Source organism: Anticarsia gemmatalis, chromosome 15 (genome assembly GCF_050436995.1).
Source record: "Anticarsia gemmatalis isolate Benzon Research Colony breed Stoneville strain chromosome 15, ilAntGemm2 primary, whole genome shotgun sequence".
Classification (NCBI taxonomy): Eukaryota; Metazoa; Arthropoda; class Insecta; order Lepidoptera; family Erebidae; genus Anticarsia; species Anticarsia gemmatalis.
Window position 1 is genome coordinate 628,344 of NC_134759.1, and position 16,423 is coordinate 644,766.

Genomic DNA, 16,423 nt, shown 5'->3' on the forward strand with positions numbered 1-16,423 from the left:
TAACGTGTCAAGTGTATGGCAAAACGCTGACCTTCTATATTGTAAAGATACGCTTATTGGTTAAAATATGCTGGTCAGAAGGTCGGGAAAGGGTTATAAGTCTGAATATTCTTTTCGAAATTGATCGTATTTAACTCAGCTACAGCCAATAACGAAGCTAGGAATAAATTAAAAGTTGTATGTTTTGCGTACGTATAAAATAAACCTATAAGAACGCATAAATAATAAGGGGCCGATGTTTTATGGCTGTTTTAATGGGAATACAGTAATATAAGAAGATATTAATGGTTTGCGTAAGTGGAACGGCTATTAGTTGGGAGGCGTTTCATGTAAATAGCGAAGAATCGTTTTAACCAAGACGTTAGGGTGTTTAGAAAAATTATAGTATTATTATGTGAGGTATTAAATCCTAAATCTTAAACTTGACTTTTACTTTTGTTGTATTTTTTCTAATTATCGTTTTACTTAGTTAATGTAATCAGTGGCAGCCGAGTGATATAAACCTCCCACGCAATTGGTTGCAGGTTCAAACTCGAGGCACACACCAATGACTTTTCGAAGTTACGTTTGATTAAAAATAAATATCATTTGTTCGGTATGTGAAAGAAAACGTACATTATCTATTCTAATTCAGTTTTATTTGCTTCAAATAATAAGATAGTATAATAACAAATGAACTGCGTATTTCCAAAAAATACCACGGTTTACAAAACTGGCCCTCTACTCCTTTACAAAGGCTCTGCTCTCCCAACCCTCTCGTTCAATAAACTTCAGAGTGATACCACCCTCTGGTTGTGTGATAAGAGAATACGGTTTGAACTTCAGCGTCGTCGGAGTACCAGCTGCCAGCTCCAGGCGGTATTTCTTCAATATCGTGATCAGTCCTGCCATCATCTGCATTCTTGCAAACCGCATACCTGGAAATAATAATAAGTATAAATACTTGTATGCGTTTTTCTGAACTGACACTTAACTTAAGAGCAAGGGTCTCCTTCCAAACGAGGGGCAGGGGTTAGGCCTTAGGCCACCACGCTGGCCAAGTGCAGGTTGGGGACATTGTATGCCCTCATTAAGTGCTTCATCACGATGTTTTCCTTCACCGTTAGAGCAAGTAATAATTATTTCTAATTAATATAATTCGAATTTTAAAATTTATCGAGGGCCCGATTATTCGAACCCACCACACGCGATGCTATGTTTATTGCGGTGAGGATACCACGTTAACCACTGCGCCCAACGAAAAATATAAACATTAATATCAATAATGAGCGAAGATTTTACCACTTACTTCAAACGTTTGAATTGTTATGCAAGTCATCGTTTGCCAAAATGCAAAAAAAATATTCTCGATTGTTTTTTTATCTTTTTTTGTAACACTCAGACATACTCGAACGTAAAATATACTTTTAAGGTTCAATCTATACTAATATTATAAAGCTGAAGAATTTGTTTGTTTGTTTGTTTGAACGCGCTAATCTCAGAAACTACTGGTCCGATTTGTAAAATTCTTTCAGTGTTAGATAGCCCATTTAACGGGGAAGGTTGTAGGCTATATATCACGCTACGACCAATGGGAGCAGAGTACTAGTAAAAACGGGGAAAATTTTGACCCATTCTATCTTATGTGACGCAAACGAAGTTGCGCAGGTCAGCTAGTTAAGTATATAGATCAATCAATTACTTTGATAACTATTGTCATTATCTGTATGTCTATATCTATCATTGACCAACCTGTTATCAGACGACTTAAACCCAAACAATATTACGTAGTCTATAAATATAGATATAACCAACAAGATAAAAATAGATATACGTTTAGATATATCTATATAGACATATATTTATCTATTTAATTAATTATAGATAATAATATATCTATATTTATCGTAATACGACTCAGTTAATTCATGTTCTATTCTACTAGGATACCCCTATAATACCAGTAAATAGGTTATTTTTTTTAAAGGCTATTGTTGGGCAAAGGTCTCTTCAAAGTCTTCCGCCTGTTTCTGTATTGGCTGACTTACACAAAATTATAAAAATAAACTTACCTATACAAGTTCTTGGTCCTTCTCCAAACGGCATGTAAGTATACGGAATGATATTCTTCTTTTCATCTCCATAAAATCTTTCAGGGCGGAACTCCTCAGGATTTGGAAAGTGTTTCGGGTTGTGATGCAAATAATACACGGGCAAGTGTACTCTCATACCTTTTTCAATCTTTACACCATTTGGAAAGGTATAGTCTTCCATTTGTTCTCTAGGAATTACTCCTAGGACAGGATACAGACGCATGGTCTCGTCGGTACAAGCTTCAAGGTAAGGCAGTTCACTAATACATTCATAAACCAGTTTGTTGTCATGTCGCTCTAAGTAGGCGTCCACTTCTGCCAACACTTTATCCTGTATTTCTGGATGCTTAGCTAGCTCGTATAGAGTGTAGCTCAAAGTAGTTGAAGAAGTTTCAAATCCAGCAGTAAAGAAGACAAAACATTGAGCTACTAACAGATCATCATCAGCTGTCAAGGTCACCTTATGTGCTTCACCAGTTTTGAGACTTTTCATGCTGTCACCAACTATCTGGTTGCTTTCTTTCCATCCCATTACTAAATCTAAAAAGTCGTTCCTGCCAGAATGTTTGTAGTTCCTGGTTCTCATTACAGACGTCACCATATTCCTGAATGAATCAATCTGTTTTTCTAACACTTGAAATCCTAAGCCATAGAAAATGGTCGGCCAGACTGTTCGTATCGCCCGTCTGTAGAACAACGAGGCTGGCGGTGAGGTCGCCGTTAGTGTTAATTCGAAAAAGGGACTATTTTTAGGATCAGGTCCCATGGTTCTTGCTTCGACTCCAAAACCACAGGCTGTAATGCATTCTACTGTATACTTTGATGTTAAGCTTCTGACTTCTAATTCCTTAGAGGTGGCCACTTCTCTATCGATCATTGTTTCGTATACATACGAACAGTTCTGGATGAGGTGGAACATTTTCTTCATTTTAGCCGAAGAGAACAGAGGTGTCATGTTCTGTCGTATAACTTTCCATTTGTCTCCATAAGTACCGAAGAGGTTTAATGACACGGCTTCCTTGTCATTATGTTCAGACAATTCTCTTCCATTGAAATAATAAAAGTCCTTGGTAACAATATGCTTGATAATTTCAGGGTCAATAGGAATTAGTACCGGCTCCGTAGCGTAGTAAGCTCCAATGAACGGTTCATCTGGAAACTGTTTGCAAATATCTTGTTCAACTTCGGCCAGAGTTTTCTTTTGTAATAAGAAGTCTCCAAAATTTCCGAGCAGAAATGTTGGTTTAACGTGTGATACTTTCTTTTTGGCGAAGTAATTATATTTTCTTGTTATTGTGTAGTAAATTAGTACGAGTATAATTAATACTAAATATAGAAACATTTTGTCGGAGTACGCGGACTTAGTATGCTGAACGTAAGTAGCGAGAAGAATAGTTTGAACTGCAAATGATGACAAGCGTGTTTTGTATTTATAGGCTACGCGATACTTTTTGGGTTTGAGTCATCCGATAACGGTTTGGTTAATGATACATTTCTGCGCAAAGGCTTCAGTTCAAGATTATGATTTAATATTCTGCAGGTATTGAATCACTTTTTTGTATGATACGTAAGTATTTTTGCATTTATTAAGCAATAGTTTTAGTTAATCTCTATTAAATGACAACTAAGTGGCACGTATATATTTCATATAAAAATCTATGAGGCATATCTTTTGTGAATAGAGCCTTGAACAACGCAACGTAAATCAGTTTTTTTCACCTTTGGATTACATGTCTATATGTACTTAAGCATCGGTTAAGATACAAAACCTATAGTCATAGTGACACTCGTTAAACCATTTTTTCCTTATTACAAATCTATCTATAATACAATGTAAGTCTAACTATGGTTTATGAATTTTGGGTATGTTTATCCGATACTGCAAACTCCGTGTCAAAATAGAATAGAGTAAGTCATAAACGAACACCTTCAATATTTGAAGAAATTTAGATTTAAAGACTGGCGTCAAAATTCATAGTTTTTCGTTGCTCGTTGCTAACGTCAAATACTGCGTGGTCCATTTTCATTGCTGTATTGTCAGCAGTTTTCAGCTCATAGTGTCTTGAATAATTGACAGAGAAGCGTTGACAGTCACTCAAGGACTGTGATTGATATTGCTGATCTCATGCATTCGGCTGCAATGTGAAGCTTCGTAACTTTGTTTGTGAATGTGCGATACTCGTATTTTTCCCAGATTTTCTCACGATAATACTTTGAGGCTTGAAGTAGATCTCCTCAATGAAACTAGTTTTAGGGCATTTATAGTTAGATGCGTTTAATTATCAGTTTTCTGTTTCTGGGTTAAGCAATCTTCGTTGCGGACATATTATGGATGGGTGAGCGCTAAGTAATATTTGAGCCGGGTGTCTCCGTACTTCGGGAAGCACGCTAAAGTTGGTTTCTGTACTTGACGATTATAATAATACTAGTTTGAGTCTGTCAAAATTTTCGGGTTCAATTCAATTCATTTAAATCAATTCAATTCATTTATTCAAAAAGATGGTTGATTGAACTATTTTGATAGGTACCAGTTAGTAGGATATCTTAGTAAAAGTTCTACGTCACTATAACCAACACAGTTTTCATAAAACGTCCACAAGAAATATCATTAACTTTCGCCCTTTGCCGTTTACAGCGGCCATTCACTTTAATTCACGTGAAAAAAATATGAAATGTAGTTTTTTTTCCAGAAGTTTTTCAGTCGAATTGTCAGCAAAGGCTTTGCTCATTATGCCTGAATTCAACTGTAACACTTTGCGCTAACGAAACTAGATGCTCGTGAATAAATATTTTGTGAAAGAGGTTTTTTTAAAGAGAATATGCATTTTAAAGAGAGTAAATTGTAAGTTTTGTGCTTTTGGGTTCTTTTTAGTTTATTAGGTTTGTTAATGAAGATTGTAATAAAGATAGGTTAATGCAATCACTTTGATAAGAGAACATTTTGAGTTGTAGTGTAAATGGATATTAGAGACTAGCTGACCCGCGCAACTTCGTTTGCGTTACTTAAGAGAGAATGGGTCATAATTTTTAAAATTCATTTTATTTGAGAACCTGATACAAAGTACTGTCTTCCTGGTTGTTATCTGTTACAAAAACCGTTTAATAACATGTGGTTAAAATTATCAGGCAATAGCGATTAAATTTTAACATACGTGCATAACATTACGCCCGTTATACTATAAGGTGTATTTAACCCAGCTAAGTTTCACCTTTTACAATGTAATAGGAGGCGAGTCTATTAACATACACCTATTACAAACTCCGTATGACTATTGAGTATATAAATCTATTAGAAAACGATCAAAAGCATCTTGTCCGGTCTGGGAATCGAAACTGCAAACTATGCGCAACAGTCGTATACACTGCCGACCGCGCTACAGTAGCAGATTAAGAGATTAATCAGTCTAATAGAAGTTATCAAAGATATACAGTAACTTGTCATAATATAGTCTGACAAATTAGTAGAGCGCCTTACCATGCACGATTTATCTAGATCCCAATTATATTTTTGCGTATTACCATAATACATTAGCTGTATCAAACAGGCCACCATCAGCTGCATAAGCCTATAGGTCACTGTAGTTCTAAATACTGAATTTGATATACCTTTGCACATTTTGCGTATTGCATACAAGACTGCCTACTAAGTTGTTAGACTATAATACATAGTGATAGGCACTAAGCTCTTTATCTTAAACACAATATTATTGTGTTAAGTTTTATCTTAATGACAAAATGATGTCATTCTTTAGATTAAATGTGTGATTTCTGATTGTGACAACATCACGCATAATATACCTGAAGATGTAAGCAAAGGTGTCTAAAATACACTACTTAATCCTACAAAATATAGGTAGGGCAAGGCTATTCGCGTATAACGGTCTCGTTACCAAACACCAGTATAATATTAGGTCGGGGAAAAAGTATTTTCGCATTATAGTATGTATGAACTTGTAATAAAATCACTTTGGCTTCAAGAATCACAAATGAGTACACGGTTCATTAGGTTTCTTTCAGTGAGGTCGTAAGGTACCCAAATATCGACCATTTTTGTGTAAAGAAAAGATTTCATTACAAGTTCATACATACTATAATGCGAAAAGACTTTTTCCCCGACCTAATATGAATAAAAAAAATCACGTTTACTGTATGGGACCCATTTTTAACATTTTTATTTTGTTTTAGTAATTTTTGTTATACCGGCAACGAAAATACATTGTCATTGATAAATTGATGTCATTTGTGAAAATTTCAGCTTTCTATCTATCACGGTTTATGAGATACAGCCTGGACACAGACAGCCTGCGACGGCATAGTAATAGGGTCCCGTTTTACCTTTTGAATACGGAACCGTAAAAAGAGCAACAGCACTTTGTCCAGCCAGTCCAGTGTCTTTGTAGCAACTGCCCAAGGCTACAATGGCAGTTTTAAACGTGATTTTTTTTTTGTATATACTAAATATAACCTCAATACATTCTAAAAATAATAATTACTTGGATAAAATAGTTTCACAGGGGCGCTTATCAGTTTTTCAAACATTTGTCGATAACTATCCGATTTTCGAAGGTTGATATTGGTAGGCAATAGTCACACCTTCTTTTAGAATAAATATCTTGAAGTAGATAGTAATTTACAGGTACATATAACCACGCCCTCTCTCTCATAGGTTTAAGCAGAGATTAAAGAGCTCCACTTGCTGCGATCTTTACAAACTTCTCTAGCTTTATTTACATCGTCATATCACACACCATCCATACATCTTATCATACAGGACCACCTGTTACAAGTACTACTCACCTGACCTTTATATAAGACATCACTGATGAGATCTGCGTATGTAAAAAAGAAAGAAAGAAGAAAGTTTATTTAGTAAAACCAGCATAGAGACAACACAAGAAATCTTTCTTGTAAGTTTTGTGCTTTTGGGTTCTTTTTAGTTTATTAGGTTTGTTAATGAAGATTGTAATAAAGATAGGTTAATGCAATCACTTTGATAAGAGAACATTTTGAGTTGTAGTGTAAATGGATATTAGAGACTAGCTGACCCGCGCAACTTCGTTTGCGTTACTTAAGAGAGAATGGGTCATAATTTTTAAAATTCATTTTATTTGAGAACCTGATACAAAGTACTGTCTTCCTGGTTGTTATCTGTTACAAAAACCGTTTAATAACATGTGGTTAAAATTATCAGGCAATAGCGATTAAATTTTAACATACGTGCATAACATTACGCCCGTTATACTATAAGGTGTATTTAACCCAGCTAAGTTTCACCTTTTACAATGTAATAGGAGGCGAGTCTATTAACATACACCTATTACAAACTCCGTATGACTATTGAGTATATAAATCTATTAGAAAACGATCAAAAGCATCTTGTCCGGTCTGGGAATCGAAACTGCAAACTATGCGCAACAGTCGTATACACTGCCGACCGCGCTACAGTAGCAGATTAAGAGATTAATCAGTCTAATAGAAGTTATCAAAGATATACAGTAACTTGTCATAATATAGTCTGACAAATTAGTAGAGCGCCTTACCATGCACGATTTATCTAGATCCCAATTATATTTTTGCGTATTACCATAATACATTAGCTGTATCAAACAGGCCACCATCAGCTGCATAAGCCTATAGGTCACTGTAGTTCTAAATACTGAATTTGATATACCTTTGCACATTTTGCGTATTGCATACAAGACTGCCTACTAAGTTGTTAGACTATAATACATAGTGATAGGCACTAAGCTCTTTATCTTAAACACAATATTATTGTGTTAAGTTTTATCTTAATGACAAAATGATGTCATTCTTTAGATTAAATGTGTGATTTCTGATTGTGACAACATCACGCATAATATACCTGAAGATGTAAGCAAAGGTGTCTAAAATACACTACTTAATCCTACAAAATATAGGTAGGGCAAGGCTATTCGCGTATAACGGTCTCGTTACCAAACACCAGTATAATATTAGGTCGGGGAAAAAGTATTTTCGCATTATAGTATGTATGAACTTGTAATAAAATCACTTTGGCTTCAAGAATCACAAATGAGTACACGGTTCATTAGGTTTCTTTCAGTGAGGTCGTAAGGTACCCAAATATCGACCATTTTTGTGTAAAGAAAAGATTTCATTACAAGTTCATACATACTATAATGCGAAAAGACTTTTTCCCCGACCTAATATGAATAAAAAAAATCACGTTTACTGTATGGGACCCATTTTTAACATTTTTATTTTGTTTTAGTAATTTTTGTTATACCGGCAACGAAAATACATTGTCATTGATAAATTGATGTCATTTGTGAAAATTTCAGCTTTCTATCTATCACGGTTTATGAGATACAGCCTGGACACAGACAGCCTGCGACGGCATAGTAATAGGGTCCCGTTTTACCTTTTGAATACGGAACCGTAAAAAGAGCAACAGCACTTTGTCCAGCCAGTCCAGTGTCTTTGTAGCAACTGCCCAAGGCTACAATGGCAGTTTTAAACGTGATTTTTTTTTTGTATATACTAAATATAACCTCAATACATTCTAAAAATAATAATTACTTGGATAAAATAGTTTCACAGGGGCGCTTATCAGTTTTTCAAACATTTGTCGATAACTATCCGATTTTCGAAGGTTGATATTGGTAGGCAATAGTCACACCTTCTTTTAGAATAAATATCTTGAAGTAGATAGTAATTTACAGGTACATATAACCACGCCCTCTCTCTCATAGGTTTAAGCAGAGATTAAAGAGCTCCACTTGCTGCGATCTTTACAAACTTCTCTAGCTTTATTTACATCGTCATATCACACACCATCCATACATCTTATCATACAGGACCACCTGTTACAAGTACTACTCACCTGACCTTTATATAAGACATCACTGATGAGATCTGCGTATGTAAAAAAGAAAGAAAGAAGAAAGTTTATTTAGTAAAACCAGCATAGAGACAACACAAGAAAGATATATAGCATATAAAATGTTTGAGGATGTGTCTCACGGCATTACAACTGACCAACTGTGCAGGACTTTGTTTATAGTGTCCAAGTGAGTGCATAATATACACTCTCTATTCCATCACTCTCATTGTCTGGTGGGACGGCTAATCGACACGACCAGTGAGAGGTCAGGCGCAGGACCGATGGATTTACGTGCTCTCCGTGGCACGGAGGTCTTCGACCTCAACTTCCCAACTCCGGGCAATCTCTTAGAAATTCTTAACAGAAAATCTCAGAAAAGTCATTTTAGCACGGCAGTCGCACCGTCCGCGCCGCAGTAACACACACACACAGAGGCAGTAATGGTCATAAAAATAGGTACCCAGATCAGCTTAATGTCAAGCACAATAAGTGCTTTACGCTGGTTTTCACCTGGGCCTTATGTCTTTTTGAGGCTTCCTCTTCCCTTTACCATTTTGGTCCCCACTGTAGTCAAAGTCAAAGTCAAACCCATATAATGTAAATTTTATTAGTTACTCTACAGCCATTCATTCTTTCTTCATGACCAAACCATTTGATCATCACTTTCTCAATTCTTGTCACGACATTTAAACCACATCGATGCCTTATCACGCTTATCAATTTATTAACATTTACCTTATTTACTGTTCACATATGTAGTTAGATCATATTTAAATATACCAGCAGATATTGCCAGTATGCCAAGTCATTCTTAGTGTCGGAATACAACGGATGTTTGTGCAAATACTTTGGATAATCATGTTCTGAATGAGATAATATATACCTACTTAATAAGAGTACGTTTCAAAATATTATAATCTTAATTACTTGTAATTGACTTCTTTTTAATGATATCAGAATGGCACGTGGAATCTAAAAATGGTTGTTGTACTAATTACGATTGTATAATTTTTAGTAATATAAAGCTTGGTTTCCAACGCGAGAGGAACCAACCCATTAATTATTTCGTTAACTATAAATATATAAAATCACATAAACTTCTTCATGGGGGTACGCAAAAACCAAATATTAGGTTGGGGAAAAAATCTTTTCGTATTATGGTATGTACAACTTTTGTATGGAATTTCTTGGTTTCTAACCGAGCTAGGGAGGAATTAGGTGTCGAGTCCACCACGCTGGCCAATTGCGGGTTGGGTTGGAGACTTTGCATTCCTTTAATTACTGTTTTTCAAAAGGCCTACAAGGATTTCTCAGGATCTCTTTTTTAATTATTTAAATAAGTGATAATTGATCCTTATAATTACGTTACATACGTACCTTCTAAAAGTCATTGGTGTGTTGCCTCGGGTTTCAAATATCCACCACTTCCGTTAAAAGTCTATAAGAGCTATCACTGCTATAAATAGATAAGAATAAACCTGCAAATAAATAAATTAAAATATAATAAAAACAAATTAGTCTGATAAGTACCCAACTTTAGATAAAATTCATATCTTTTATTCATACTATCGGTATCGCACCGTCAAATCGATGGTCACTTTTCAATACATTGCTGGTTTGATGTAACGTGATAATCACTGTAATCTTAAGTAGGAAACAATGTACAGCATAGCATATTAGTAGTGATTGGGTATGATCTATTAATAACCCATAACAATAAGCAAATTAATCTTTAAGAAATAAATACATATAAGATCTTATTTTCTATTCTATTTTCTGATACAAAATTTTAAAATATCGAAACTTCACAACGATATCCTGACAAATGTGAATCATACATCAAAAATTCACAAAATACCTAGAACATTTGATACCGAATAAAAATGTTCTAGAAAACAACACACCGCTTTGAGTAATCCGACCATTCGTAAGAGCTCACTGCATCAGAATCTCCTAAGAAACACACATCTATACGCGTCCCACTGAATCCCTTAACTGATGTCCGAAGAAGTCCTCTGGGCTTTTGTATGGGCGCTCTAAAAGAACCAACGGGGGGTTTATTTGAGGAACGATATAGCAACGTTATGTAAACGTTATTATTACGATAGAAACTCAAACATGCGCTACATTAGGTGGCAACTATAAAAAAATTGCGAGTCTATTTAATGGCGAGTAACAATTAATTAATCTAATTTTGTTATGTATTGTACATAAAACAAGGTATAAGGCAAATGGTTGTAGAAAAGACACAGGTATCTGATGGACTTTCCTTAAAACTGTAACACTATATACCCTTTGAAATGATGTGCCATATGCACTACAAATTTTTAATAAATATGTAAAAATCAATTATAAGACTTTAAAGTATCATATCCCCGGAACAGTGAATACTAATTTAAGTTGAATGGTAACAAAGTGTAGACATCAGTACAGATCAGATGCCTCTATCGTTTGGACATCCATGTGCCTAACCCCCTTTATAGAATTATCTTTTAGAGCTCGTATCTATAATCATACTATAAGATGACGTACCGTGTCACCTTCATAATATCAGTTTCCACTTCGAACAACGCAAAAGTTCGCGTCACGAAAACGTATCATACCACACTGCACGTCACGACATGATACGTGTTTAAACATTATAAATAATTTAATGCCTTAATATAGCGGTGCAACATATAACAAACTACGTCGTGAAAGTGAGGCTTTTTCTTGCAATGAGAATAAAATATAATCATAAAAATCTGTGAATGCCTGAACGAATTCAAACGGCAAAATATTGGACGTCATAAGACAAAAGATCAGCTTAGGTATTTAGACTTAGTATTACATTATACAGCTATTATTGAAATAAGATAAAAGCATTAGTTACGGACAAGAAACTCGAAATTAATAAAATATTTTAAATTTTATTTTAATAAGGTGAAAAAAGGGGTAATTCTTGTCCCAGAATTGGGAGGCTGAGGAAAAATAAAATTTTATTATCGTTTGTATCTCGTTTATCAACATAGTCCATTATTCTCAATGTCAGACGATCATAGGATATACCGCTCAGCGATATTTGTCTGCAAAGAGCCGCAGTTTGTCTCCGTTCTAACCATATTTGGCTTAACGAGGCTCTCGGATCGCATTGTGTAAGCGGGTTCCGAACGATCTGATTAGCTTTACCCACTGCAGTTTTGGGGAAAAAAGTTTAAAAGCTTTTTACGTTATTGGGATGTTTGTGAAGATTCTTGTTACTGTAGTACGTAGTAAGTACTTTAGTCAAATAAGAGTTGTGTATTTATTTGATTGCTGATTACAGAGGCTATCTCGTTTCTCATTTGAGAACTATTTGAAAGCCACAATGTTTTCTCTTTATAGATTGTAGTGATTAACACATACATTGCGTCAAAGCAGCAATGTATTGAATAGTGATTATCATTTAATGACCATGTTACCAAACTGAGGGTTACTATTGAGAATATTCTAATACAAATTGAAAAAGACAAATAGCTCTTTGACCCGGGAATCGAACCCGAGATTTTACTACCGACGGCGCCACAAATGTAGTTGATAGTCATTAAATAACGGCTTATTACAGTGAGACAGTTTTAATTAAACTTACACCTGCGATGCTTAGAGGTCGTGATTGTGTGAAACACGAGTAATTATTTCATAATAATTCTCGGATCTTTTCCTTGTATGACAATTATGTTGCGGCATTAGCAGTACGATTTATTTTACTCATAGCATTGCTGTAATATTGACAGATTGATAGAATTATTATGTAAGTTTTTACAACATTTCGGGACTATAGAATTCCGGGATTTTTGTAAGGCGTGTTTGGGCCGAAACCAACACGTAGAGGCCTTTTACGACTGCTTTAAAATTTCAAAATGTATGGTTACACTTTATTACGATTTTTTATTTTTATTTATCGGTCAGTTGTCAACCTAGTGTTAAAGTCGTTCAAGCCACCCGAAAGTACCTACTTTGACATGGCTTATGACTGTTATCTTACCACCGGGACCATCATTTTCATACCCTCTGAAGCATGGAGAGGCTCAGTTCAATCACCACTACATGGCCGCCCAACCATGGAATATTCGCTCTAAGTGTTGCTTACCTACAAATCGTTTACCTGCCGGTGTGCGAGAAGATTCATGCCTTAGTAAACATTTTTTTTTAACCCTTTACGGTTTCCTCCCAAATAAGGGGGGGGGTTAGGCCTTGAGTCCACCACGCTGGCCAAATGCGGGTCGAGGACTTCGGGGTGTGTTGCCTCAAGTTCGAACCTGCAACCGCTTGCGTGGGAGGTGCCAACTTAAATCACTCGACTATCACTGCGGTATACACTATTTAAGAATACGATTTGAAATAAGCTCGAATCTGCCATAATTGGATTCTGAATCACGACGCGTCGAAACCTCACAATCAGCAGTCGGATACACCACCGACCGCGGCATAGAGGAAATTTAACAAATAATCTCACTCAGAAGTTTCTTTAAATACAAAAAATGCTTTTAATAAATGAGTAATTCAATGACATTGAAATACAATATTGCATCATGCTCGCAGTATAAGAATGAAACTCAAAATGATATAGCAGATTTTTTGCTTTAAAACGTAGACTATTATGAATTGTTTCGAATCATGATTTTTTATTTAACCTTAATCTATCAGCACCGGAACAGCTGTTTATGCTGTTAGTTTTGTGGAGTCATTCTTTAAAACATGCTGTTATTATATACGCAATCGTTTGTTTCTATGGATATCAATAACTTTGGACAACTCTGCAAAGTCACCTGATTCCAAACTTAGCAGAGCTTGTTCCATAGTAACAAGGCAACTGATAATCGTAACTTTATACTAAATAAATACTGATAAGGACAGATTTTTGAGAGCATGAACAGTCCCCAAACCTCACTTGGCCAGCGTGGTGGACTCAAGTCCAGAATCCTCCCGCGTTCGGCAGGAAACCCGTGACCAGCAGTGGGACAATAACAGGTTAAAAAGTAACGGATTTTTTCATTGAAAAATTATGTGATAGCCGAATGGTATAAGTTGGCTGCAACTACTTCCCACACAAGTGGTTGCAGGATCGAACCCGAGGCAACACACCAATGACTTTTCGAAGTTATGTGTGTATCAGAAATAATTATCACTCGTTCCAACGGTAAAGGAAAACATCGTGATGCAACCTTGCATGCCTAAGAGTTCTTTAGAACGGTTCTTACAGGTATGCAAAGTCCCCAACTCGCACTTAGCCAACGTGGTTGACTCAAGGCCTAACCCCTCCCTCATTACCGAAGGAGACCCTTGCCCAACAGTGGGACATTAATAGGTTAAATTTATTATTATAAGTGTGAGCTTAAAAGTGGGCCTGTTAAACTATAAACCTAATAAAGGTAAACGGACATACAAAAAAGTATATGCAATAGTCCCGTTGAAAAAATACCGTATCAATTGTTGTTCGTACATTAATCTTGGGCAGCTTACAAAGTATTCTTGTTCTTTACCACCCTGACAAAGATGTGGATGATGCAGTTACTCAATAGATGTGGCATCGGTGTAGTTAAGGGGGGCAAGCGAGCGTAGTCAAAAGATCTTTTGTTTAGTTTTTACTGTCGATACATAACTACATAATAATTCATTATACCTGAAGGTGAAGGCGATGTATTTAACATACTCATGTTTTAACATTGATAACATTAGTCCCATGTATTGGAGACGACCTTATAACCATTATGGGCACGTAACCAAACTCCGAGATTCTATTAGTAAATATTCTCTGATAATGAAAAAGAGTAATCGCACTCTGCCCGATCCGGGTATTGAATTCGAGATCCTGTTGATCAGAAGTCGTAACTAGACCACAAAGGTAGTATATTGTAGGAATTTTAAAGCTTCTAAAATATTTTTTAATTCGGTTTAATGATTGACACAATGATATAAATAAATGCAAACAATAAATTACTCCATTATGATCATATCCAGTATACTCTATGTCTTCGGTGTCGGTCTCGAGACATTTCAGCCGGCCCCTAACGGCGTCTGCTTGAAGATAAATCGTTTCAAACGTTCCTTTCCTTCCTGGCGGGCTTTCGAGCTAAGAACACCGTAAAATAGGTAAATACGTATTTTATTTACAAAACTTCTACTGTGAGTTATGGAGCCAAGAGTTTTTCTGTACCACTTCGATTGCCTATATATTACTTACATGCTATATTTTGGAACTTAGTTGCTTTTTAAATCAATGAAATCAATGTGTTTTTTTGCAAAAGCACTGGTATGACTGATTTAACGTATGTACACACATAATATCACGCCAAATTATACTCGAAGATGTAGGTAGAGGTGTATCATTATGAAATACGCCCATGTTTCGCCATTCACAATGTTAGTCTCATGTAATAGGGAGCGAATCTATTGCCATTTATCAAGCACGTTATCAAACGCTGAGAAAAATCCTACTATCCTACTAATATTATAAATGCGAAAGTTTGTGAGTATGTATGAATGTTTGTTACTCTTTTAAAAATGAACAATCTTGTAATGCTACAGAAGCGATTACGATGAAATTTGGTATGTACCTAGGTAGCTTTAGACCCAGAATAACACATAGGGTACTTTATGTTCGGTTTGTTTCGGGTTTTGTTTTCGGGATTTACATGGGAAGGGTTTCCACGCGGACAAAGTCGCGGGTGGCCTCTAGTTGTAATATAAATTAGAATAGATCAATAGTCTTTGGCCCGACCCGGATATCATACCTTATGATACTCTACCGTCCGCACTTCAGAGACAATTTGATAAATTTTATATTATCGGCGCTAAATACGTAGTAGTAGCCATATTAATAATCGTTTGTAAACGGTTTCTCAAACTCTGAAGTTAATCAAGACTACGTAAACATCGTCGGACCAGTATACCTGAGAGTTGCTTACAGTTGTTGAAGCCCTGAAAAGTACCTATACCCGACTGTTCTGTAATACGTTACCTATATTTTATGTAAAATAGATTTTTCTATCGCGTCGCATGTTTAATATACGAGTATAATAGAAAACGGGAAATAACACGAAAATTTCCCGTATCCTAATATAGATTTTTTCTTATTTTTTATTGTTTTCAAAACATCAACCTCGGTTGGTAGTGTATCCGACTGTCCATCATGAGGTCTCGGGTTCGGTTCCTGACAAAATTCTAATGGCCTTTTTCTAATTTTTTTTAGAATATTTCTATACAGTAGAGTATGGTAACGTGCCTGGTAAATATCTGTCTATTAATCCAGAATATGAAAAATTTTATACCATTAGGCGCGTCAATTGTAAACAGCAATAGTAAGATCTACAGCGAGTTTCAATAAATGCTTGAATTTGAAAAATTATGACCATTTTAAATACAAAGTTAACAAAAGAAAGGACATTTTATGTTGGAAGACTTAAAGCTGTAACTTTTTATTATTGCCCAAATCAGTACAAACCGTTTCAAAATGTTTATTTTCTACTTC

General features: G+C 35.6%; 1 protein-coding gene across 1 annotated transcript; it reads right to left on the bottom strand.

Moving 5' to 3' along the window:
* Window positions 1-616: 616 nt before the first annotated feature.
* On the bottom strand, window positions 617-3,484 carry LOC142979071 (cytochrome P450 6B2-like). Its single transcript, XM_076123831.1, has 2 exons — window positions 2,052-3,484; window positions 617-917 (listed from the first exon to the last, which is right to left on the bottom strand). Exons 1-2 carry the CDS (start codon window positions 3,412-3,414, stop codon window positions 721-723), a joined length of 1,560 nt encoding a protein of 519 aa, XP_075979946.1. The 5' UTR covers window positions 3,415-3,484; the 3' UTR covers window positions 617-720.
* Between the last annotated feature and the right edge of the window lie 12,939 nt (window positions 3,485-16,423).

What these genes read in the sequence shown, in the direction of transcription:
- LOC142979071 (XM_076123831.1), bottom strand. Translation starts at nt 3,414, where the DNA reads ATGTTTCTATATTTAGTATTAATTATACTCGTACTAATTTACTACACA. An exon ending in AGGACCAAGAACTTGTATAG is followed by an intron (nt 918 to 2,051) that starts GTAAGTTTATTT and finishes TATTATTTCCAG; the next exon opens with GTATGCGGTTTGCAAGAATG.